The 27,629-nt window shown below is 49.0% G+C and overlaps 1 protein-coding gene across 6 annotated transcripts in view; it reads right to left on the minus strand.

The window, feature by feature from the left end:
• Positions 1-27,629, minus strand: part of LOC116944602 (cAMP-dependent protein kinase catalytic subunit alpha-like) — a 113,374-nt gene that overhangs the window by 41,239 nt on the left and 44,506 nt on the right. Inside the window, exon 2 of one of the 6 annotated variants that reach the window (XM_032958431.2) lies at positions 11,019-11,111. The exons of 3 other annotated variants lie outside the window; for them this stretch is intronic. In XM_032958431.2, coding sequence (XP_032814322.1) covers positions 11,019-11,111 — 93 coding nt within the window. Of the gene's footprint in view, positions 1-11,018; positions 11,112-24,498; positions 25,074-27,629 lie in introns of those variants that run through there. 2 more of the 6 variants (XM_076069212.1, XM_032958352.2) reach the window with 2 other exon arrangements.

Below are 27,629 nucleotides of genomic sequence, written 5' to 3' on the forward strand. Positions count from 1 at the left end.
AATACGACTGCAGCAATTACAATTCTTTGTTTACCCTGAGCCTGTGAACAAATCGTCCGGAATACGCCCCAATCTTGTCAGATCTCGGCAGCTCTTAACTTAAACTAATCAGAGCGCCTCGGTGACGAGATGTTAACTACCTCGCATGAGATACAGGAGGTCGTGGGTTCGAACCCAACCCCAACGTTTGTATATTTGGAGTTTGCATGTTCTCCCCGTGGTCACGTGGATTTTTCTCCCTGTTCTCCGGTTTTTCCCTCTACATTTAGAATCAACATGCGTTTAGAGTATCTGGCTGCTATACATCTTCATCTGATGAGCCACTACGTTGAGCTATCATGTGTGGCAGGGTTGCTTCTGAAAAAGAGCTGTGTAACTCAGTGGGCCTTACCTAATAAATAAAATAGCAAATAGTAAAAGTCAACTATTTTTTATTTTACCAGGCAAGGCCCCACTGAGCTATGTAGCTCTTTTTCAGAGGCGACCTCGCTATCACAAATGATAGCTCAACGAAGTGGATTATCATCAACAAGTTGAAATTCATAGCAGTAGCCAAATACCCTAAACGTGGGATTTTGATCCTTAATGTGAAGGGAAAAACCGGAGGGACCTGTATAAAAATCCACGTGACCACGGGGAGAGAGAGACATGCAAACTCCAAATATACAACAGGCGTTGGGGTTGGGATCGAACCCACGACCTCCTGCATACCAGTTGAGGTTAGTTAACATCTCGCCACCGCCCCCAGCAGCATTAAGCCTAGAGAGTCCCTTAGGTCTGCGGGGATATGCGTTCGGCCGCAGAGGGCAGTGTAACTAAATCCATTCTTGTGTATTTCTAATGCTCCCACGACCTTTATCAACACGCACTGGCCAGCACGATGGGAAGAGTTGAACCCCTGCTAACGACCACCCCTGTTCACGACTAATCGCTTAACAACGGGCCTCCATCGAGCCCAATGTGTAATGTATAGTGTAGTGTATAATAGTGTAGTATATATTGTAGTATATAGCAGTTTAGTGTATAGTCGTGTATAGCGTAGTGTATAGTAGTGTATATTGCAGTGTATAGTGTAGTGTATAGTGTAGTGTATAGTAGCACAGCGTATAGTAGTGTAGAGTAGAATCCCTCTTAATAACCACCTCCGTTAACGACTAATCACTTAACGACGGGCCTCCATAAAACCCAATGCATTTGCCTACCGACCATTATCCTGTTAATGACGGGCTGTTGTAGGTACAATAAATATCAATTAACGCATCAATTAACCTAGTTTATTTTGCTATCATGTGTGTATAATGTTGTTAGTATCTTTATGTGTTAATATCCATTGTTTAAATATGATAAAGTACGATAAAGTACGTTATTTTGGAACGAATTAAGCCTTAACGTGTATTTCCTATACTTGCTTACCGACTAAATCACTTACGGACCTCCCTGGGACCTGCATGGAGGCCCGTGGGCAGATCCCCATCCGAGCGGCGGACTGACAAAAAGGCTGCAGCACGTTTGTGCGGGATATTTTTTTTACCCACCAGAAAAACCCCACCTGGCTGAGTCTCAAGACTCTGCCAAAAGGAGTCTCGCTTGGGATGTTTGGCTAATTCTGTTTACAACACGCTGCCATCACGTGGGGAGGGCGACTACTGTACAGCGTCCCGACAAAACCCGCGCAGCGCGCTCATTCGGCACACTCACGATGGCACGAGGGGAGGGGGTCAGTGACCAACTTGCTGTACTTCCCCCCTATCCTGCTAGCGGTAAGTGACCGCTCAGTCTTCAAGCAACCAGCCTGAAGGGCAAGGTGAGGGAGGGTGCCCTTGACGAAGACCCACCAATCAAGGAGGCCACGTATGTAATTCCATGAGAACGCCACGCCACCCTTTTCATCTTTTCAAATTGCTCACGAGCCCCTTGTCCCGATCTGACACGTCTGCAATTTGCAGGGCGTGGGGGGTGGATGTGCCCGTTCACCGCCGGATCTCGGTTACGGTGCAATCGGGTACAGAGCTCATTTTATCGAGAGAGGAGGCGTAGTGGTGGCGGCAACAGCGCCATCATTTTTAAGAAGACGTCGCTACTCGCTGCAGAAAACCGGAGCGACGCGACCGCCATACTCGATGATAGCCGGCACCAAAAAAACTGTGCCACACGCGCGCCCCTCCAACGCATGGCCTCGCGAGGAGCCATCGGCACGTCCTCCGGCAATGAAGACGTGCCGATAAAAAGTCATTCCGATGACGTACACATACATCATCGGAATGGGAAGGGTTAACACGCAGTAGGCTTTCGCGACCAAAATCATCCACAATATCGTTTTTTTTGGGTGAAATCGCGTAAATATAAATGTGTCGTTAAACCCGAAACAGGAGGATTTCTCCACAAATTTCGGTTGTCTGCCTGATGATGCTAGTTGTAAATACTGGTGAAACGTCGTACTCAGATTGTGTGCTGTACTAGTGACAAATTGGCACGTTTTGTTTACGTGACAAAACTTTACTAATTGGCCGTGTCGGGTGATGGTGGCGGGTTTAACAACACATTTCTATTTACACAATCTAACACAATAACCTACATTATGTAAGGGTTAAAATGTCAGACAAAAATGAGACAATCTTTTTTTGCGGTCAGGGGTTCGACCAAAATGTCCACAGCAATACCCAGCCATTGGTGGCACGAGCTGGGCACCGAGTGTGGCTTGCATTTGGTGCAGCAGCTCAACTCCCACCAAAGACAAATATCCCTCGTATAGCCTTAACAGGCCATTGGGGCAAGTGCTGTTCGTGAGCAGTACCTATGAAGGCGGGCACACGGCACAAGAGGAGGGGGGGGGGGCGTGGGGGGCTAGCACCACGCCTCCGGCCGCCTTTGTCTCCCGCAGTGGCGATGTTTACACACCGCACCGGGTACTGATTTGAGGCTGAGTCGACCTAGGGGAGGCCGCCCGGGACTATTTCAAAGAACCGTCACTGGTGGCCGTGAGCGGGAATTGAACCCGGGTTGCCCGGGTTTGGAGTGCAGAGCGCTGGACCGCTCCCCCCCCCCCCAACTCCCACCACCACCACCCAGCAATTACTGCATGGTGTTGATAACACAGTGAGTCAGCAGCCACACATTTGACGCGAAACGCCTTACGCCGTGGCTGAAGTGCATATATACATTGAGCGTATTGGGCAATAGATTCTCTCTATAGAAGGCTCTTTTTGCCCAAAAGTTTTAGCGTCTTTGTACGTTACGTTTTTTTAAATAGCTGGATAAGGCGGTGTTTGTTATCATGAGGACGGGGTAAATGAAAAAAAATCCTGGCTCGTACGTGGATAGGTTTGGCAACTATGCTTCTCGTGTTCGCAGGAGAGCGGGGTGGGGGGGGGGGATTTTGGTGCACCGGTAAAGATATCTGACAAACCACTCCACTCGCTTGGCTGAGTCGCTAGGTAGGTGGACAACGCTAGCTGGCGATGTGGGGATACCCGAGAGGTGGCAAAAGAAGCGAAGGAAGACAAAGGAAGAGATGGCAGCTGCTGGACGAAACTACAAAAAAGTTTGGAGACCACGAGAAAGTGGAAGCTACTGTGGGGAAGGGGCAGAAAGGAAAGATATTGAAGAAACATAGAGCAGACATTTCGGAATCACAAACCTTTATTTATCAGAGAAATCCGATGAGCTGTGAAGCTATTTTTTACAGATGTCCAGTAAGGGGACACGGGGGGGGGGGGTCCCAAAGTTACCCCAGGAGTGGGAAGTTACACACTGACAATAACCACAACAGCTCCCGAAACACACACAAAAACGAATTTAGTCAAAAACACTTTCTTAGAACTCAAGCATGCGAGCCTTAACAGACTGTTGGGGCAAGTGCTGCTAGCGAGCAGCACCTATAAAGGCTGGCACGGCACACGAGGGGGATGGGTGGCCAACACCACGCCCGGCTGCCTTTGTCTCCCCAGTGCTGACGTTTAACCACCGCACCAGGTAATTCATTTGAGGTGAGGTCAATCTAGGTGAGGCTCAGGACCAGTTCAGATAATTGTCACCGGTGGTGGTCCGCGAGCGGGGAATCGAACTCAGGTCGCCGGGTTCATAGCGTCGTGTGCTGGAATGTTATTTTACCACGTAGACGCAGGAGCACAGGTGTAGAGTAGAACTGTTGAATTCTCTACGCAGCCTTCTGCAGTTGCAATGTAAATTAAAATAGCATTATTATCATCGCACCTCTGATTAGCATGGTCGACTACGTATGGTGTGAAAGAAGTTCAATATAGATATGTACAAGAAACCACTGGAGCTATGCACTTTTAAATCTAGATTGAAAGCTAATTTCTTTAGAACTGCTCTTTGTGTTTAGTTCATTGTCCTTCAGGTGCCAAGATCAGAGGGTTCATACCCTACTATAATCTCTTCCTATTATCCACGCGTATCCACCTCCGATTAGCGCCGTTGGCTCTGTATCGTGCGAAAGAAGTTCAACATACATACTGCACATAGACTAACAGTGCCCATCGACTGACACTGCCCATAGACTCAACGCTGCACCTCCGATTAGCATGGTGTGGCTACGTACGGTTTGAAAGTAGTCCAACATGCATGTGCACATTGTTGTTGTAGTAATTTGTGCTACGTGACTCCAGCTAGGTTCCATCACTGTGGCCGGATGGGAGAGGGAGCGGTTAACAGATTTTCATCAAACCCCAGCGAAAAAAACACAAGGTCCTTTTCTTTCCTCCTCCTCGGTAGAAACAAGAGGTAGCTCATTAGACCGAAGCATTCCCTCGTGAACCTGACAGAGAAACGGCTTGACGATGACGACATCATCAGATTGATGCCAGAAAGATGCCACCACTACACTGAGCATATTGGCGCCACAAGACGGAGGGAAAAAAAGTGGAAAGAAATGACGAAATGTATGGTGGACAACTACTGCAGGATATGTGCCCCATGGACCGTGATGATTATGACGACGATGATTGCCTCGTTATTCACGAACTTGGCGATCCGCAATTTTCGCTATCCGCGAATAGCGTCTGGAACTCTACGTGACTCCATCGAGCGAGAGCGAAAGTGATGAGATACATTTATGAGATAAAGTTACGAGATAGAGTAAGGAGATATAAAGTGATGAGATGCTTTAAAATATATTTCTATTCGTTATTATTTGGTCTTTTTGCCAGCATCCTTCCATCCAGAACTTAATTTGTCAAGCTACCTATTGCACATTATTATATTTTCATTACCTCGTATGGATCACCATCATCACAATCACACACAGCAGCATCACATACGTTGCTTCATCACGACACAACATCATCATAAACTATCAATCACGCAAACTTAGGTCATCCTCATTTCTTTAGAACTGCTGTTAGTGTGTTTAGTTTGTTGACCTTCCCCCGTACCTCCGATTAGCACGGTTGGCTACATACGGTGCGAAAGACGTTCAACATACAGACGTGCATACATTCATCCTTCTAGAACTTCCTTTGTTAAGCTTTCACCTCTGAGAATGCTGTCCAATCCACATCGTTTACCCCCCCTGTTTAATTCTCATTAAGACTTTCATCCTCCTGAACCTGCTTTATAACTTCCTCATTTCTCCTCCGTTACAACGAATGGGATTTTCTTTTGTTGTTGTTATTTTCTTCCCCCATCACTTCTCGCAAATTAAAATGTTAAGGCTGCACACAAACTGCCCGGTAAAACTATGAAACAATTTTTTTTTTACCAGGTAAGGCCCACTGACCTCCATCGGTCTTTTTGAGAAGCAACCTGAACACAAACGATAGCTCAACCAAGTGGCTTATCATGTGTAAATTTATAGCAGCCAAAAATACTCGAAACGCATGATTCTAAATGTGGAGGGAAAAACCGGAGGACCCGGAGAAAAATTCACACGACCACGGGGAGAGAGAAACACGCAAACTCCACATATACAACAGGCGTCAGGGTCAGGATCGAACCCACAACTTCCTGTATACCAGGCGAGGCAATTAACATCTCCTAGCCACCGTGGTGCTCTCACGCCACCGTGGTGCCCAAACCCCACATTGCATCATAAGCCATTGCAGGGTAGAGAGCAGAGGCCTGCGTTATGTGCAGCAGTTGCTGGTGCCGTGCCGCAGCGACGACCGCTAACACAACGCACGCGGACATCACACACCAGTTCTCAGGTTGCCAGTTAAGAGTTGCAGGGCTGCCCTGTGCTGACGATCAAGCTACCAAGTATTACTTGCCTACAAACGGGAGACCCAGTCGCGTAACTAACGGTGGGGAGAGTAGGCGGTGCCCTGGACCCCCCCCCCACCCCACCCCACCTGGTGGCCAAAGCTGCTATATTTGGAGTTTGCGCGTTCTCCCCGTGGTCGCGTGCATTTTTCTCCGGGTCCTCCGGTTTTCCCCTCCACATTTCGAATCAACATCACGCGTTTCGAGAGTATTTGGCGGCTGCTATACATTTCTACATGATAAGCCACTTCGTTGAGCTATCGTTTGTGAGAGCTAGCTCGCTTCTGAAAAAGAGCTACATAGCTCAGTGGGCCTTACCTGGTAAAATAAATAAAACAAAAATAGTTTACGGGTTGGGGGGCACCTCCTGCCTTCCCTCGACAACCACCACGAGGTCTGTTTTCAACAACGGTTGCAAGAGAGTACAGCATAAACATTCACGCAACGATGTGATTAAGGCGAGAGGAGCCGCGACATTCAAGTCTCTAGGTGCGACAATTTATATTATACCTGTCAACCCCTTATCAGTGCCCTACCTTATTACAGACCAATTCAGACCTTATTGGTCGCCAAGTGCCCCTTATAAATCTCAACATTCATCCTACAAAGTCCCATCACAAGGGAGCAACACAAACTGGCTGATGAAAATGTTTTGCTCGTATTGAAACGGCTATACGCTGTACGGACCCGAACACTCAATTTCCCTGTACAAGAATACGGGTAAACCGTATGGGTTGACAGCTATGATATTGGTTGGGGGGGACGCCACCTGACCGATTGCCGCACCCCACCCCCCTCTGAGCTGGTGTAGTTTAAACTACGCCACTGCGGACGACTCACCCCGTAAAACAAGCAACGTATCCCTCCGAGCACTGAACGAACGTCAATTAACCAAGCACGGATGAAACCAGCCAACAAACCGCTCGCAAAAAAGTGAGTCAATGGCTGGATGGCATTAATTGCATACTAATTCCACCAAAAGTAAAGTGAAAGCCTATGTGTTAAACTGAATATCTGTGTTTGGCCAATTCGGTTTTGTTTTTAACGTGACACTGTTCTACTGATGTGTGTGTATGGCCCTTTGTCAATATAAAACTAAAATAAGACGAAAAACTATTTTTTTTATTTTACCAGGTAAGGCCCGCCGAGCTAAGTATAGCTGTTGTTTGAGAATCGACCTGGCTATCACGAATGATAGCGAAACGAAGTCGCTTATCGTCATCGGGTGGATATTCATAGTAGTCAAACACTATAAAACACGTGATGTCGATTCTAAATGCGGAGGTGAAAAAAAGAAATAACCCGGATAAAAATCCATGCGACCACGGGGGGAGAGAGCAAGAGACACGCAAACTCCAAATATACAACAGATGTCAGGTTCGGGATCGAACCCACGACCTCCTGTATACCAGGGGAGGTAGTTCACATCTTGCGACCACGAGGACAGAGAGAGAGACACGCAAACTTCAAATATACAACAAACGTCAGGGTCGGGATCGAACCCACGACCTCCTGTATACCAGGCGTCAATCATAAGTGGGGGGGTGGGGTTTGTTTGACCATACTTCACAACGCTAGTCAGTGCGGGCATTGCCGAAGGTCGGTGCCACCCAGGATTGGTTCGGATATCACTCAACCACTCATGTTAGCCGTGTCCGGGAATCGACCGGACCGCCGGGGGTCGCCAGGTCATGGCAGAGCGCCCCCCAAAACCGCTGCGCCCCGCTATGTAATCAGCACTTCAATCTCGTGCGTTGAGCCGCGCTAATAGAAATGAAATGGAGGAAAAATGCGTACACTATGCATACGCTCGCACTCATTACACATGCAAAAAGCACTTGCCAGAAATGAACCACAGTAACCTCACTGATCTCATCAAGGAGCGTAAACCATCATCACGCGAACTCCGGTCATGCTCGCAGCGGCGGCTTTTGGCTAACCCGTTGAACAAAGACGGTCACCGGCATCGCATGCTTCCAATATTAGAAAGCCACCGGAGCTACGCACTTTTAAATCTAGATATCATTTCTCATTTCTTAGAAATGGCTTTTTGTGTTTAGTTTGTTGTCCTTCCCCAGCACCTGTGATTAGCACGGTTGCCTACGTACGATGCCGAAGAAGTTCAGCATACATACACACTGCCCATAGACGAACACTACCCATAGACTTACACTGCCCAAAGACTAGCACTGCCCATGAACTAACACTGCCGATAGATTAACACTACGAATAGACTAACACTACCCATAGACTCAACACTGCCCATAGACTCAACACTCCCGCAGCCATTCCCTTATCCACTGCTGAATGACAGGACATTGGCGCCACGGTGGCTTGGAGATGTTAACCACCTCGCCTGGTATACAGGAGGTAGTCTGCTCAATCCCGACCCTGACGCCTGCTGTATATTTGGAATTTGCATATCTCTCTCGCCCTGTGATCGTGTGCATTTTTCTCCAGGGTCCTCCATTTTTTCCCTCCACATTTAGAATCAACATGCCCTTTAGCGTATTTGGCTCCTATAAATGTCTACGTGACAATAAGCCCACTTCGTTGAGCTATTAATTATTTGTGATGGCCGGGTCCCTTCTGAAAAAGAGCTATATATAGGGAGTGCAAGACTCACTATTTTTTCATGGTTTTTACTTAAACATTATTTTATTGTCTTATTTTAGTATGCAATGTTTTGATACTCCCTTGAGTGGAGGTGATATTACATTTAAAATAAATACAGTAGACTTTTTCTGAAGGTATATAGCTCGGTGGGGCCTTACCTGGTAAAAAAAAAATGTTTATTAGTTATAGTTAGTTCCATGTCGAGCTGGGCGGCGCTGCCTGCTGGTCTCTTGAGGAAGTTGCGCTCCGTTTCATTCAGACGCTGGTAACTGCGCCTCAAAAAACTCTATCCCACCCGCCCCACACCTTCAGTTGCCGCACACTGCTGCCACCTCGCGTGCATTTCCTCCTTCGGCTCTCTAAACACGCGATTGTCCAGAGCAGGAGGGTCGTCGGCACGACCTGCGGCTCGGGAGCCGCGTGCGGTGGCTCTTTAAAAGGAACTGCAGTGCGGCGCTTGAAAGTCGAAGGGAAAAATGTCTCTTGTTATTTTGGATGCAGACCCCTGACCATGGAAGTCCAGTTTACCGTGGGAGTCCAGTTCACCGTGGAAGTCCAGTTGACCATAGGAGTCCAATTTACCATGGGAGACCAGTTGACCATGGGAGTCCAGTTTACCATGGAACTCCAGTTCACCATGGGAGTCCAGTTCACCATGGAAGTTCAGTTTACCATGAAAGTCCAGTGTACAATGTAAGTCCAAATTACCATGGGAGTCCAGTTTACCATGGAAGTCCAGTTTACCATGGGAGCTCAGTTTACCATGGGAGTTCAGTTTACCATGGAAGTCCTGTTTATCATGGGCAGGGGTCGGAAACCTGCGGATCCAAAGCAGCATGCGGCTCATTAAGGAACCGCTTCGTAACCATTATTTATCAAGGACCACCACCGTCTCGTATTCACCACATGCATTGCGGCTCTTGAAATAGTTTTTTTTACCGAATTCGAACAAAAGTGGCTCTATCTTGACTTAAAACTTTCGTGACTGCAGGAATTCATATTCTATGGTTCTGTTGGTAAAGTCACATAGATAGAAAAACATAATAAAATTAAAGTTAATAAAAATATCACGATGTTTCGATCGCAATACAAGCGGTCGTCATCAAGAACGACCACTTCTGTTGCGATCGAAACGTCGTGATATTTTTATTCACTTCATTATTTTTTCTATCCACGTGACTTTACCGAAAGAAACATAGAATATGGCTCTATCTTACTATTTTGGTTGCCGACCCCTGATTTAGAGTGACGTTCTGACCCCGTGCCCCTACTGGACATCTTTGGAAGAAGAGCTTCATAGCTCATCGAATTTCTCCAGTATAACAGTGCCACATGATTATAAGCCACTTCGTTGAGCCATCATTTGTGGCCAGGTGGCTTCTGAAAAAGAGCTACCATAGCTCAGTGGGCCTTACCTGGCCAAATAAAAATAGTTTAGTTTTAGTTTAATAGTTGAGGGACGCTGCTCGACTCCATACTTGGCTCACCACGTAATCCTCCTTCCCACCCTCCTCCCCCCACCCCCCCCCCCCCCAATTCATTCAATATTAAAGATTACACCTCTTCCATCATTTTCTCCATCACGATATGAAGGAAAAAATAATAATTATCAAGAAATCATTTCAACGAGCAATCTTCCTTGGTCCCTTTCCGATCGGCAACGATTGGCGAACGCTTTTTTCGACCCGCTGGCACTACGATCAAGTCGTTCTGGATTTGTATTTTTTTTCAAACGACTGAAAAATCGTAAATCGCAAACGTGGATTGGTTGTTTCGTCCGCGAGATTTGTTTTAAAGAATAAAAAAAATCAGCGCTCAAATGAGAATAGTTTGCGGGGGGAAGAGCGGCAACCTTCGTAGTAGAGGTCAGCGCCTTCTCGCCACAAACCCCTCAAAAAGCAACCGGGCGAACATTCCACCGTGTATATATATCTGGCAACAACAAATCAAGTAACTTGATGATTTGCACAAAACTTAATCAACGTGCTAAATTTAAATTCTTGAGTGAAAAAAAAATCGTCGGGAATCGCTGGAAATCGTCGACCCCCTCCGTGCGTAATTGGCACGGAGGGGAGGGACGCAACGGGCGGGTGGCAGCAGCAAGAGAAGCGAATTGGCGGGAGCGGGGCGGGGGGCGGAGGAGATTTTTTAGCGAAGGGGGAGGGGGGGTAAAAAAAACTCACCGACGACGGTGGAAAGTGGCCTGGCTCCGTCGTGGCGCCGTGCGCGGTGGCCTTGGTGTTCCCGCGCGCGCTCCTGCCGGCTAGAGGCAGCCGCTGCATTCACGTGCGTGGATATAACACAGCCACCACAAACCCCCGCGCTCAGTTTTTTCCCCTCCGCGGGCTGCGCGGTATTTGGGCCATTCACGCTCTCGTCGGGAGGGGGGGGGAGGTGTGGGGTAGGGGGGAGTCGCCCCAAAAAAAGACCATCAGGGCCCGTCACCCATGGCGAAGGCCCGAGGCTTCTTCCTTCCGTTACGGCTGCTGTGTTAAGATGCAGAGCGATGGCTACCATTTCACATGCAGGTGGATCGCAAAAAAACCTATGAAGGTCGTCACGGCAGACGAGGGGATGGGTGGCCAGCACCACGCATGGCCGTCTTTGTCTCCCCATTGCGTATGTTTACACACTGCACCAGGGACTCATTTGAGGCCGAGTCGACTCAGGGGAGGCCCAGTATTGGTTCAGATAATCGTCACCGGTGTTGGCCCGGGTCCGTAGCTCAACACGTTTACCGCCACACGACCGCTCCCTAAAAGGCAAAGATCCCCTATATAGCCTGAACAGACTGTTAGCGAGGACCTATAAAGGCCTGCACGGTACACGAGGCGGTGGGTGGCCAAGATCACGCCCGACCACCTTTGTACACAAATAAGCACACACGAAATACACGATTGAAAACGTCAGTAAAACTCTTCATATAATCCACTCTTATCATCCACGACACCCGAATCAATCGGACGACTTTCTATTTATCCACACGACGATCCCCCATAATCCCATCTCTTGCTATTATCCATGCTTATCCGCACGTTTCTATTACCCACGCTTATCCACCTCCGATTAGCGCGGCTGGCTTAGTACGGTGCGAAAGAAGTTCAACATACAAAGATACATACTGCCCATAGACTAACACTGCCCAGAGACTCAACACTGCACCTCCGATTACCACGGTTGGCCACATACGGTGCGAAAGAAGTTCAACATACATAGATGCATTCTGCCCACAGACTAACACATAGACTCAACGCTGCACCTCTGATTAGCACGGTTGGCTACATACGGTGCAAAATAAGTTCAACATAGGTGGTCCCCACCACCGAAATGCGAACTTCATCCTATTATCCATGCTTATCCACAGATAATCAGAGTAACCTGGAAGTAATAATAATAATGATAACCATTATATTATAAACAGCTTTCTGCGTAATAGGAAGCTGCTTGGAAAGAGGCGGCACATTCATCCTATTACCCTGGGTAAGTAACGCTTCTTTGGGCAATAAAACATGATGATATTCGGGATTTTGTCGATAATGCCCAACACTCCACAGCAGATTGTTAGTGTTTCCAACGTATGTTACGTTCACTGTACACACTGTAAATATATTTAAAACAGGCAGTGCGTGCTATCGCGAGAGACACGTTGTCAACAATCGCGCTATCGCCATCTGCGTACAAAGCGTTTTCCCGTTACGCATTCGCCCACGACAGCGTTCCAGATACCTCTGCCAACTGTTATAACGGGGGAACAAGCCAGTGGTGAAAACACATGCCTTCCACTAACACGCTTCATGGGTCTCTCTCACGCAAAAAACGCTTTTGGTACGCTCTCATCGGCTAGGCACATTTACATGCGCCTTTTCTCTGTGCTCATCTCCGACATAAGTGGCTAGGAGATGTTAACTACCTCGCCTGGTATACAGGAGGTCGTGGGTTCGATCCCGACCCTTGACGCGTGCTGTATATTTGGAGTTTGCGATGTCTCTCTCTCTCTTTCCCCGTGGTCACGTGGATTTTTCTCCGGGTCCTCCGGTTTTTCCCCTCCACATTTAGAATCAACACCACGCATTTAGAGTATTTGGATACTGCTATAAATGTTCACGTGATGAACAAAAATGGCTCTATCTTGTTATTTTTGTTGCCGACCCCTGATTTAGAGGAACGTTCTGACCCCGTGCCCTACTGGACGTCTGTGGAAGAAGAGCTTCATAACTCATCAGATTGCTCCAGTATAACAGTGCCACATAAGCCACTTCATTGAGCTCTAATTTTGTAATAGTCAGGTCGCTTCTGAATAAGAGTTACACAGCTCAGTGGGAGCCTTACCCGGTAAATAAAAATAAATGTAAGGTTATAGTTTTAAGCGGTGACGCATGCCCGTAATCCAGCAGCGAGGATTGGTGGATCGCCGCACGAATGTTGTGATACTCCCTTCCCGTGGGCGTCGAGCGGGAGGTGCGACCTGGTCAAATTGACCAAGGGGTTGTCGAATACTTGGAGATACAAGACAGTGTGAAAAACTATTCATGGCACTGCGGAGGCAAGGGTTGGTGGATCGAAAACGTCGTGAAACTCTACCTACGGTCGTCCAGGTGCCATACCCTAGCCACCAGAAGGCAGTATAGCAAGTGGACTAATCGCCATCTCTTTTCATCTGTACGGTGATAGAGTGTTGCCCCCTCGCACACACGTGGGTTTTCTCCAGGTGCTCCGGTTTCCGCTCACATGTATAATGCACACTCATCGTTAACCGTTTCCCGTTCCGATGACGTACGTGCATGTCATCGTTTGGAACGGAATCGGAAGAAAAAACTAAAATAAAATAACTTATTTTCAGGTCAGAAGACGTACCGAGGCTCCAACAAGCCCATGGCGGGAGGGCACGTGGCATAGTTTGGCGCCGGCTATCTTAGAGTGCGGTCGTGTCGCTAGTTCGCTGCGGCGAGTAACAATGTCTTTAAAACAACGGCGCTACTATGCCTCTCCATAAAAAATGCACGACGCACGCGTCGCAGACCTGCACTCATTTTGACAAAACAGAAATGCCGGCCAGTCGTTATCGCAATCGGAGAAGGAACACCCCACCCCCGCCCCCTCTTCTATAAAACGGGCTCGCTAATTGCATATCCCAGTCAAAATTCCGACGCCCGCGCCACATCCCGTCGCGTCTCCAGGGAAAGGAAATACGTGCTCTTCCTTACAAAAAGTAGTCCCCCCCGCCGCGCCAAGCCCCTCTGTGGGAGTAATGCGGTTCGCCAGCTGTGCGTGCAGGAGAGCTTATTCCGAATGTAATCCATTAACGGGCAGAGATAAAACCGGTGACCTGCATGTAGACAGAAGGGTGACTTGTTGATTTTAAAGTGTGTGGTTTGTTTTCGAGGCTTCATTTCGGACAAGATGCAAACCGCACACAAGTTTGGAGTAGCAACGGGTGTCAACGTGCTATGCGCAAGCGATTAATTGACGAAAAGACGGCGTCGTGTGAGATGGTGATAGCTCGGGGTGGGCCTCCAACAAGCAGTGGACTGAGCATGGATGATGACGGTCGTGGACGTAGACGATAGAGTTGGGGGGAGGGGGTTACCGAGTTCGGGGAAGGCCCAGGAGCGGTTCAAATATATTCGCCGCTGTCATTGTCTGTAAGCGGGAATTATACTTGGGTCACCGGGTTCATGGGGCAGTGCGGTGCTCACCACTTACACTCCCGGTGCCCACTTCCCCGTGGCAAAGATCCCCCCCGTATAGCCTGAACAGACTGTTGGGTCAAGTGTTGTTAGTGAGCGCCTCTGAAGGCTGACACAGTACACGAGGGGGTGGGTGGCCAGCACCACGTCCAGCCGCCTTTGTCTCCCCAGTGGCGATATTTACACACCACACCAGGTACTCATTTGAGGCTGAGTCGACTTTGGGGAGGTCCATGACCTGTTCAGATAATTGTCACTGGTGTTGGCCGTGAGCGGGAATCGAACTCGGGTCGCTGCCCGGTTCGTACTGCAGCGCGCAAAGCGCTACGCTAACGCTCCCCACTAATACCACACGCACACACACACGCACGTACACTCTCTTGGGACGTGCTTGGCACCGTGGGTGGTTTTTTTCCACGACGTCGCAAGCAAGCTCCCCAAACCCCACCCCAGATACACCTCACCCCCCCACCTTCGCCGGCACGCACCGCATCCGCGAATCTCTACCACCGCGCAGGCAGCTGTGACGTGCGAGGCAGCTGCCGGCGAACGGATATTTCCCGAGCACGTCAAACACGGCTAGGTTCGTGCCCGACCGCACTCGCCACGGGGCAGTCGCGGCAAGCGGCAGGCGCCGCTCTGGATACGGCCGGCAAGCGCACGTGTACGTTGGCACAGTAGGGGGTACAGCTGGTGTGCGTCTACCGGTCATCTCAGTCAGCCAAGACATGGCACTTGCTGAGTCTGTCCCGAGACCTCCTGTCAGCGAGCCTTTGACATTTCACGTGGCCTCAAAGTGCACCTGGCCGGGCACAGGCGCCGTAGTGACGTCACTGTCACTTCGTGGCGAACGGCAGGTATTGGTATGTACGTGTGTCTGTATCGGTGTCCGTGTCTGCACATCGTGTACCTGGCTTGCTTACTCGCTTACTGACTCGAGTTCGCACCTGATAGGCGCCGCCTCTTTCGAAGCAGCTTCCTATTATAATGGGGGCACCACGGTGGCGGGATGTTAACTGCCTCCGCCTGGTATACGGGAGGTCGTGTGTTCGATACCGACCCTGACGCCTGTATATTTGGAGTTTGCTTGTCTCTCTCGCTCCCCGTGGTCACGTGGATTTTTCTCCGGGTCCTCCGTTTTTTTTCCCCTCCACATTCGGAATCAACGTGCGTTCAGAGTATTTGGCTGCTATAAATATCCGCGTCATAAGCCAGTTCTCATTTTGGCTATCAATTTATTGCCAGGTCGCTTCTGAAAAAGACATACACAGGTCAGTGGGCCTTAACCCCCGGGGGTAGACGGATCGCGCTTCAGTTCCTGATGACGATGAACATCACTGGCAACTCATAACGCGTATCCTCTAGGTCAGCTCAGCCTGAGAACATCATCGGCGGCGGCACTGAGAAGACGAAGGCAGCTGGGCACTGGTGAACGTGGTGTGCGCGCGCTATGAATTCGGCGACCCGAGTTCAACTCCCGCTCACGGCCAACATCAGTGATATTGATCTGAACCGGTCCTGGGCCTCCCCGAGGTCGACTCGGCTTAAATCGAGTACCTGGTCCGGCGTGTAAACATCATCGCCACTTGGGGAGACAAAGGCGGCCCCGGGCGTGGTTTCTGGCCACCCACCCCCTCGTGTAGCGTGGCGGCCTTCATAGGTGCTAACAGTACTTGCTCCTACAGTATGTTAAGGCTATACGGGGGATCTTTGACTTTGTTGTGCGGTGCTGGCCACACTACTTGGCCACGTGTCATGCTAGCCGTAATAGGTGCCCTGATGACAGCACTCGCCCCAACAGCCCACAGGGCTATAATGGGATCTTTGGCTGTTTTCGTCTGGGCAGCCAGTGTTTGTAGCACACTTTAGTATTGATAACCAAGGTTTACATTTTTGGCATAATGCAAGGCACCAGTTTGAAACCTTTTCATGAACATGGGCTGGACCGCTAACTCGACTCAGCCTAAACTGGGTGGTACTGGATGGGGAGTGGTGGCATCGCGGTTAGCACACTGCGCTAACGAACCCGACTGTGATCCGAGTTCGATTTCCGCTCACGGCCGACGCCGGTGACGATCATTTTGAACTGGTCCTGGACATCCCCTGAGTCGATTTAGCCTCAAATGAGTACCCGGTGCAGTGTGTGTAAACATCGCCACTTGGGGAGACAAAGGCGGCCGGGCATGGTGCTGGCTACCCACCACCTCTCGTGTGCTGTGTCGGCCTTCATAAATGCTACTCGTGAACTTTACCCAAAAGTTTGTGAAGGGTAGACGGGGGGGATCTTTGTATTTGCTCATATGGTGTGTGCTCAACATCAGCTAGGGATACACGTTGCAATCGCTGCTGACCACAACACCCACCCAACACATGTGTGACTTGCCGGCCTTCAGAGACTTTCCATGACTCACTCCATCATGGCTTAATGGACCGATTTGTTTAAAGTTCACTTCTTTTTTTTTAACACATTTCAACTGAGGTTTGAAAGCGTTTAAGCATTAACTCTGTCCGTCTGCCCACCTGTTGTCTGTCCGTCCACCTATCGATCTGTACGTATGTATGTTGAACTATGTTTCACACCATACGCAGCCAACCGTGCTAATCGGAGATGCGGGGAAAGGACAACAAAACTTAACACAAAAATCCACTTCTAAAGAAATATCGGAAGAGCATTCCAGGACGGTCGCAGAAGCGCATCTGAAAGTGCCGCTCGATGCGGTGACCGTCTTTGTTCGATGGCTAGACAAAAGCCGCCACTGCGAAGGATGACCGGAGTTCGCGCGATGGTTTATGCTGTTCAAAGATACATTAATTTTCAATCTAGACAAAAAGTGAGTTTTCAATCTAGAGGGGAAGGGGCATGACAATGCTGGTAAAAGATGGCTCGATACGAATTCAATTCAAGCGCAGAGTTGCGATTCCATTCGGGACTTGCCCAATGGAAAAATAAACAGCGAAAAACTGATCAAAGGATTGCCAAAAATGCGGGGATAAAAAACCAGCAGGCAGGGCCTCGGCAAGGCCCTACTACCATCCGGGCCACCCCACGGTCTCACCGTGGCCTACTGACGAACTGGCGCGAGCGAGAGAAACTGCTATCGTCGCTTAATTAAACACTTCCAATGAGCAAACGCACACACGTTGGAAAAGCGCGCGGCGAATGCGAACGCGCGTTTTTTTTTACAACCTGTCCCCGCCTTGGCATCAGTCACGAAGAGAGAGCGGGCCTCCTCCGCTCTTTCCATGAGAGCTTCCCCAACTGACAGCGCAAACACGTAACCAGCAGGGACGAAGGGCTCAGGACCGGGACATCCAAAGGGACCACCCCCCCCTCCCTCTCCACAGTCATTCAACCAACGAAGATCCCCGTAAGTTCCTTTGTAAAAAAAATAATACCTTGGCTGCCCTTTAAAGAGACAAGCGCAATGTTCTTTTTTTCTACCACCTCCCACCGTAGCATGCCTATGATCAGATCACCTGGAATGTGCCGATTGTTATTCAACCCTCGGAAGCTAAGCAGTGTTGAGCCTGGACAGCGCGTGGACGGGCGGTGACCACCATGGCGCCGACCGTGCTTGGATGGGCAAGGCTATGTTGTGGGCAACAGAGGGCAGTGAAGCAAAATCCGTCGTTGCACTGCATTTCTATGCTCCCACATCTATGCTCTTCGTAAACACTAACCCCCCCCACCCCGCCAAGGCCCACTGAGCTATATGGTTCAGTGGGCCCTACCTGTGGTAAAATAAAAACATTGTTAAGTTTAAGTTAGGTTTTAAATCCATATCGTATTGTGATTCCACAATAGAGGTTTTTGGGTTAGATCACGTAAATATAAATGTGTTGTTAAACCCGCCACGACACAGCCAATTAGTAAGAAGGTTCGTCACGTAAAAAAAACGCGCCAATTAGTTACTAGTTCAGCACACCGGTGTGTTGGAGAGTAACCCAAAAACCTCTTATGGATATTGGTCGCGAAAGCCTACGTGTCAAACTGAGTTACAGAAGAACCCCTCTTAACGACAGTAATTGGGTCCACGAAACCGGTCGCCAAGTGATTTGGTCGTTAAACGAGTATAGGAAATTCCACGTTAAAAGGCTTAATTCGTCCCGATGGCATCGAAATTTACAATTTTTCACCCAAAAAAGTACTTTATCATATTTAAACATTGGATATTAACACATAAAGAAACTAACATTATAAACACAATAGTAAAATAATCATGGTTAACTGATGCATTATATAATATTTACTGTACCTACAACAACCCATCGTTAACAGGAGAATGGTCGGGAAGCGAACACATCTACAGCCCCGTCGTTAAGCGATTAGTCATTAACGGGGGTGGTCGTTAAGAGGGGATCTACTCTACACTACTATACGCTACACTACTATACACTACACTATTATACACTACATGACTATACACTACACTACTATACACTACATGACTATACACTACACTAGTATACACTAAACTTGCATACACTACACTACTATACACTAAACTTGTATACACTAAACTTGATTACACTACACTAGTATACACTACACTATACACAATACACTGCACATTGGGCTCTATGGAGGTCCGTCGTTAAGCGATTAGTCGTAAAGAGGGGTCGTTAAGAGGGATTCTACTGATTGTGTTTGCATCGCGTACCACTGTTCATAAGAATCATCCGAGCAGCGGGAGGCACATTGAACTTCTCAGCACGTGCCCAAGCCAGAAAATACGGCTCCTGGCAAGAACACACACCTTGGCTCGGTATGCAGAGTTAAAAAAATATATATTTAAAACTGTACACGTGCGTACATTCAGAGAGAGAAAAAACCCTACAATAGATAAGACACATGTCTGGAGTGGCTACTCCTCAAAAAAACTACCACAGAAAAACCAATTCGAATACAGTGGGTCCCTCATGAACGATGCCATCGATTAACAATATTTAGATTGACGATCCGCCTCCCATAGAGGGGGTCCCCCATTGCTTCTATGAACGATAAATGTTCGTTTAACGATATGTTTACGATATCACGCGGCCGCCAATTTCGGCCCAATCGGAGCGCTCCTGAGTGAACTCAGCAGACCTCGGCCAATCAGCGACGTCCTTTTATGAGCGTTTTGAGAGCAACCGGCTGCTAGATTTGCAATGTTCGGTGGTGAGTTTCTTATGGAAACAGCTCTATTGAAATACTTAGTGTTTTTTCTTTGCTTAAAAGTTAAATAAGATCAATAACAATCGCCCCGAAAATAAATGTCAAGAAAGACGAGAAAGTGAGGAAAACAATTATCCTAAGGTAAGAATGTTTATTTTATGCATCTTTTTAATGCTCTATTTTATGAAAATTGTATCCATATTTCTAGTAATATCAATGCTTGAATATGTTCTTATGACCTTTATTCATTAAAATTGCGTGTTTAAATATTATAAACTATGTTTTTAGGGTGAAAAAGGCCAACCCCCGATCGTCTCGGAGCGAATGAAGCCTTTGCAACGTGTATTTCCCATATCCGATTAAGGGTATTCAATTAATGACAGTTTCCGTGGACCCCCTGTACTTTCGAGGACCCCCTGTACTTTCCGTGTATACGATGAGAAGGAAAAGTGAGTGCGGGTCAGCAAAAAAAAAGAACAAAAATGATTAGCAGTGATTCATGACAGAGGTTTTTATGGGTGGTGGCGGGTTTAACGACATTTATATTTGAAGAGATCTTCCCCCCAAAAAACCCTCTATTATGGATATCATTGGTCACGAAAGCCCCTGTATGTTAAATTAGCGGTGATGATGATGATGATACGCGCCAGAGGGAGGAATTATGGACGGGAAAAGGTGCGATTGCGACCGCACGATGGGTCTTTCCAGTGTCTGCGTGACTGCTTTGGCGTTCATCGGGCAGGCGGATGGCGTGCAGCCACTTCGTTAGCACATGAGTGCGCTTGAATTGGTAAATGCGCGGAAAAGCACGCGGGCGTGGTGGGTAGCCAAGGACTCGAGGAGTATGGGAAACCCTTGCTCTTCGTTAAGGAGCATAGAAGTAGGGTACAGTACGTTACCGCAGCGCTCACGGCAACGTTGTGGGGCCTACCATCACGCGAACTCTAGTAGTTTTTGCAGCAGGCGGCTTTCGGCTAGCCAACGAACACAAGACGGTCACTGCTTCGTGCGGCGCTTTCAGATGCGCTTCTGTGACCGTCTGGAACGCTCTTCCTTCCGATATGAGAAAGCCACTGTAGCTGGGCACTTTTAAATCTAGATTTAAAACGAATTTCTTTAGAACTGCTTTTTGTGTTTAGTAGTTTGTTGTCCTTCCGCCCGCACCTCCGATTAGCGCGGTTGACAACGTACGGTGCGAAAGAACTTCAGCGTACAAACTTACATAGACCACCAACTCAAAACAGCCCAATCTGTAAGGACTCATCCCGCGGTAATGAATCGCACCTCTTCCTGTGCGGAAACCACCATCGGTTTGTGTTATCACCATCACGGGCAAGTGACCCGCTCGGCCAGAGTGGCTGTCCCACTCACTTAAGAGTCACATTCTTTCCGATTATTTAATTGACGACCTCCGATTAGCACGGTTTGGCTACGCACAGTGTCTTTCGAAGTTCAACATACAGTACACACGTACATATATACGACTCTGCCGATTATCAGCTCGATTTGCTCGGGTAATCGGATAGCAAGGGAATAGTCTTCACCCATGTTTTCCACAAGTGGGATGCTATATGGTAGGCAATGGGCAGGGATTGATGACGTCATCGTCGGCCACGTCACGCTGGGCGTGGTTTGCAATGGTGAGTCGGGGGGGTTCCCTCCTTCGGAAGCCATATTTTAAAGAGGCCTGAGTAATCAAACCCACTAAAAGTAGTCCTTCGTTAATATTGAATCTGTTAAGAGAACAGTAGTGCTGGGAAGATCAATATCTATGAACCAATTAGGAAATCGATTGAGCTATTCAACTTATCCCAGCGTTTACTGTTCACTGCCCGGGGCTTTAGAGATGGGGGCCTTAGTCAAAGTTTTGTCGCGTTGATGGGTACGGCCGCAGCTGGGTTTGTACGCTGGTGGGGAGGGGGGTTGCTCCTTTTGAGCTGCCCCCCCTTTGTATTCGCAACGCCAAAGATGGACCCAGCCACCGGGGTGAAGTAACAGTGTCCAATACAATACAATACCCACTGACACAACGTTTGCATAGCTTGGGTTCCCAAGGTGCTCGAGGGCTGGGGAGGGGGGCATCTGGGTCGCTGAATCCATTGCGAGCCTGCTTAAATATAGCCTCGGCTGATGCGCGAATGTGTATCCGCTGAATTGGACACCACACGCAACAGCCGCCTAGCACACGCGGTGCCCCAGTGGGCATCCACGTTGTGAAATATTATACGTTTGGGAAAGTTACGTTTAAGCCTCCGCAGGATACGTACGAGAATATAACCTGCGAAGGCATTCAGGTTATGAAAATAAATAATGATATAGTTGCAAGGCACGTAACAATTTTGGTAAAACAATTGTTCACAGGTGAACATAACATGTTTAGTCGATCTTCCGAATTCAGCCCCAACCATGTCTAGCATCTGACGAGATCTGACGGGATCGGTGTACATTCCAGGTGATTTGGTCACAGGCATATGACTTTTTGTGTGTAATCAAAACACGTAATGGCAAAAAACCGAGCACTTCATACGTTCACGACTGTTCCGAAAGGAGTCTTACTCAATCTGCAAGTGAGCAACGGGCTACACTGACCTCTTTCCTCTGAAGCCTGTAAGCCAGATGCAAAAACTCTGCATTCACGTGGTCAAAGCCAGTCAGTCTCTCTCTCTCTCTCCCTTAAGACAACCACCGTTGACATCCGACGCAAAGTAAAACGTCGCTTTTACCAACCTCTGAGCAACAATGATGTTAGGAAGCCATTGGAGCAGATTCAAAACTCATTCCTTTAAGAAAATAATTGTATTTAGTTTGTTGTCCTTCCCCACACCTCCGATTAACATGGTTGGCTACGCACGGTGTGAAAAAACTTCAACGAGAAGTTCAACATGCAATCTTATTTTTTATTTCGTATGGCTGATGTACATGCAGAGCAACAGCTAACAATTTCACATTCAGGTAACCGCGTCAGGAGAAAGCGGAGTGGTATCGCCGTCCTGATGTCTCCTTCGCATTTGTGGATCGGGGCATCGCGTCGTTGGTTATACGTTGTTACGGTCTGTTCTGCATGACCACAGTCCACACACTACTGGAGAGTTTTTTTTTAATTTTTACATTTACTGCCATGGTTTGTGTGCAGTGGATGCGGTTTATGCGTGGATCATGAGCAGCTTCGCAGAAGCTCAAACCTAGAGATCTTTGTAGGCTTGATCGTACAACGGGCTGAAACGACTGCCAACCCAGGAATGGACCTCGCATGCTTTTGACAAGTGAGGCGAGCAGCTACCGGGCTGGCCGGATACGAATGTTGACAATTGCTACGTGCAAGCGAAAGAGAAGCGAGAGGCTCGGAACGGACCCCTCGTGTTACAGGCCAGCAGGCCCCGGGGGACAGGTGGGTGGCTGGCTGGCAGAGATGCGCCCACTTACATCCCGCTGATAGTGACGACTCCCCGCGCTTAAATATCCGAGCGGCGACGACACTTTGAGGAGCGGCGCTGCTCCCTTACAAAAGCAAAACCAACACAAAAGAGGTTTCGCAGGGGCGGCTTCGCTCCCACCGGCCACGTCCCCCCTCCTCCTCCCAAACAAACCCAAGAAAACCACAAAGAACTCAACATTCCTGATGCAGTGTTTAGACACAGAACAGCAGCCATCACATATTCTATGGGTCTTTCGGTAAAGTCACGTAGATAGAAAAATAATACAAATACCACGACGTTTTGATCGCAGCAACACAAGCAATCGTCTTGTGTTGCGATCGAAACGTGATATTTTTATTATTTTTCTATCTACGTGGCTTTACCGAAAGACCCATAGAATATGTATTCCTGCAGTTACGAAAGCTTTAAGTGAAGAGCAGCCATCACGTTCAGGCAAAGCCGCCGTTGTTGAAGCCGCTGCCAACACCACCACAACGACGAACACCACCACCACGACTGCGGCCACTCGCTGCTGAGGCTCATCATTCCACTTTTACGGTTGCTCGTTTGCATCCGAGAAAAAAAAAGAAGAAACACGTGGCTGCATCCCTACCCAAAGTAAACAAGCACCAGCCACCATCACTTGTATTTAAACAAAGAAACTTTTTCCCAAACTCACCACCGCCGACCACTACCGCGACCGCCAACAACCGTAGGGGCTACCGTTCTCACGGTGGCATGAGATTTTTTTCCAGCGACGCCCGAGATGGGAAAGATAATTCTTAAAAACCCTCCGAGCTTCTCCCCGCACCCCCCTCACAAGGCTGCACAAAAAAGACAAAGATCCACTGTATAGCCTTAACAGACTGTTGGGGCAAGTGCCATTAGCGAGCAGAGCCTACGAAGGCCGGCACGGCACACGAGGGGATGTGGGTTGGCCAACGCCACATATACGCCCGGCCGCCTTTGTCTCCCCCAGTGGCGATGTTTTCAATATCACATCGGGTACTCATTTGAGGCCGAGTCGACCTAGGGGAGGCAAAAGTCTGATTCAGATCACCGTAACCGGTGTTGGCCATGAGCGGGGGGAATCGAACTCGGGCCACAGCCGGGTTCGTTAGCGCAGTATAGCGCTAGCTAACCCGCTGCCGCCACCGCTCCCTGCACAACGCCGCGCATGCACGTACACACACACACGAGACAAACGTGCGTCTTCGCTCTCAGAAACTCGACACCGCCGATTCCAAACTCTCCCACGTCAAAAAATAATAAAAGGGGCTCCATCTCAAGCCTCAAAACGTCCGCAGCACGAGCGGGCCGGTGCTAGAAGATCGCGATGAAAAGAGAGGAGGAACTTCAGCGGGAAAGAGAAGGAGGAGGGGGGGGGTGCACAGACACTCACTGTGCTGGTGCCAGGGCTGGGACGCGAGCGCCTCGGCGGCAGCGGCGGCAGCGGCCTCATCCTTACGGCCATCTCCGCCCGAGGCCCTGCTGCCCTTGTGGGGCCTCGGGAAGATGCCCCCGGCCCATGCCTCCAGGCGGTGGAGGGCAGCGAAGGGGGCTCGTGGTCGGCTCTCTCCACCAGACGCCTGCTGCCTGGCCAGGCCCTTGGGCATCGCGTGAGCGCCGATCTCCCCTGGGCGCCGCCTGGCCCTTGCTTCTTGATCTCTTCCTTTCCTCTCTCTCTTCACTCTCTCTCTGCTCTACTCTCTTACTTGCTGTACCAAGTCGCTCGCTTGTCTTTGCCTCACTAAGCCCCTCCCGCGTCGGCCCGGCTGTCTGGCGACTGCGCCAAGCTGTTGCCGCTGGCTGTCCCCCTGTCTGGCGAGAAATTATTATTATATTTTTTTCTTCTCCCAACTCGTTTTGGCGGTTCAAGCCAGCTCCTAGCGACCGCGGCTTTGAACGAAGCCGCGGCGACCCGTGCCCCTGCTCTTTCTCCGCTTGCCCTGCCCCCGACAGGACTGGAACCTCGGGGCGGGAGTCCAAAAGTGGGGAGAAAACTCCTCCTCACCCCTCCCACCCCCCCAGTGCACTCGCACGCACGCGCATCCAACACGCACGCGCGGGTGCTCTCTTCAGATAAACAGCGGGCCTGATGCTGAGCGGCTAGCACAGCCAAAGACAACACGGTGTGGTTATTGGTGGTGGTGGTAGCAGCATCAGGCTCGGTGATGGAGACACCCAGAGTTAAACGCTTACCAAAGCCCTGGAATGTGGGAGATAAGCAACAGACTGAGCAGCGTAGAAAAAACGCTCGGAAGTGCTCAGCAGCGGGCGCCTTCTTCTGACTCTTTGGTTTGCTGGGGTGTGTTTGTTTGTTGTTGTTTGTTGTTGTGTGTGTGTTGAAAGTTTGTGGGTTCTACGATTTAAAAAAATATAAAAGCCAGTCCGGAATTTATTTAGGTGGAACAAAAAAGCTCGAATGAAGGCAAGCCATCTTCGACCAAAATAGTTTGCCCCCTTTAAGCAGTGGTATTTAATTAATGTCAGGCTTCAAAACTGTACAAAGAAAAATTCGAACGTCGGCCGAACAAAAAAAAGTTTGGCCGAATAAATTGTGCTGTCGCAAAACAACGTAAAAAGTTTGAAACTCAATTGAATGTCCTTCATTTAACCGCACCAGAGCCACTCGTTCAACAGCCACGTTTACGACAAAGGCAACCATCGACTTCGAGGAGACATACACCTAACAATTTACTCCGAACTATCCGACGATTGGTCGCGATTCGGTCTCGTGATTCAACTGAATGCCCGATACACAAATACGAAGGAGACGTCGCGACGGCAATTCCACTTAGCTTGCTCCCGACGCGGGTGATATGGGCTTGACCACCTGAACGTGGAATTGTTAGCTGCTGCTCTGCATCTACATCGGCCGTACGAAAGAATACTGCAGAATTTTTTATTTACATTTTTAAAAGTTTACTAAATTAAGTGGCCACTCGTAGCTGCGTCACATAAAACAAATTCTTGAATCGAAAGCCTATATCGTGCCATTACACTGAACCACGAGGAGTGAGGGCCAATCATTGTACCGTTGAACTCACAAAAACCTTTGTGAAAGACCCAACACAGAAAATCCCTAGAGTTGATCTTCCACGATGCTCATGGTCCACCCTACATCGCATCCTACTGCACAAACCATGGCAGTAAGATGCGGATGATACCCGAAGCACAAATGGAAAATGTGAAACTCTCCAGCATTGAGGGACTGTGGTCATATCCAGAACAGACTGTAACAACGTATAACGATGCAACTCCCCGATCCACAAATATGAAGGAGACATCGCGGCCATACAGTCCGCTGCTCCTGGCACGGTTATCTGGCATGCCCACCTGAATGTGAAATTTTTGTTGTTGCTCTGCATCCACATCGTCAGCCGTACGAAAAATAAATGTATACCGTTATAGGGGGGTCAATCACCATACCTCGCGCACTCATTACAGAGTGTGCTTGCAACAAATTAACCATAAAACTTGACTGATCTTGTCAAGCAGCATAAACCATCACACGAACTCCGGTCACCCTCACAGTGGCGACTTTAAACTAGCCATCGAACAAAGACGGTCACCAGATCATCGCGCGGTGCTTTCAGGTGCGCTTCTGCGGTCGTACCTCGAACGCTCCTTCCTACCGATATTAGGAAGACACTTGAGCTGTGCATTTTCAAATCATCTACTAGGTTGACAAACTCATTTCTTTAGAACTGGCTTTTTGCGTGTTAGTGTGTTGACCTTCCCCCGGCACCTCCGAACAGCATGATTGGCTACGTATGGTGGGAAAGAAGTTCAATAAAACATGCAAAGAACTATTACATTTTTTTGTCATGGTTTCACCTCCACTAATTATGACGAGGTTCGAACCCACTGAGAGGAGTCTCTTCTTTCACAAACAGGGCTGGGGCCGAGTCTGCGAGCATGGTACCGCGGGCAACAACCGGGGGCCCACTCACTGAGACGAGACATTCGCTCGCTCCGCGTCAACGCAAGACTGCACCGCATGCCGTACGTGTAGCGCGTGAATATCGGCCCCGAATGAACGCCCGCTCCGCTGGATAAAATTTCCGCGTTTTGGCCGCGTGGTGGCTGGCAAGCGGGTTGCGAAAGCAAACAGCGCTCCCACTCACTCGGCCCCGGTGTGTTTGTGAACCCGCGTTTATTTATTTGTGTAACCAAGCGGTTTGAGTTTTTCTCTCTGCCTGCAGCCAAACGCTGATCACTGCACTGTCTGGCACTGTTCTGCTACTCCAAGACAATTTTTGTGCGTGTGTTTAGTTTGTTGTCAACCCCCCCCCCAACCCCCGCCGCACCTCCGATTAGTACGGTTGGCTACGTAAGGTACGAAAGACGTTCCACGTGCGTAGACTCACACGGAGATCCACAAACTCACATTGAGACCCATAGACTGACAAAGAGAGCCATCGACTTACACAGAGACCCATTAATGCAGAACTGATTTTTGTGTTTAGAGTGTTGTCCTTCCCCCACACCTCCGATTCGTGCGGTTGGCTACGTATGGTGCGAAAGACG

The sequence above is a fragment of the Petromyzon marinus genome, chromosome 1 (genome assembly GCF_048934315.1).
Source record: "Petromyzon marinus isolate PM22_M1 ecotype Great Lakes invasive population chromosome 1, UKy_Petmar_22M1.pri1.0, whole genome shotgun sequence".
In the NCBI taxonomy this organism is placed as follows: Eukaryota; Metazoa; Chordata; class Hyperoartia; order Petromyzontiformes; family Petromyzontidae; genus Petromyzon; species Petromyzon marinus.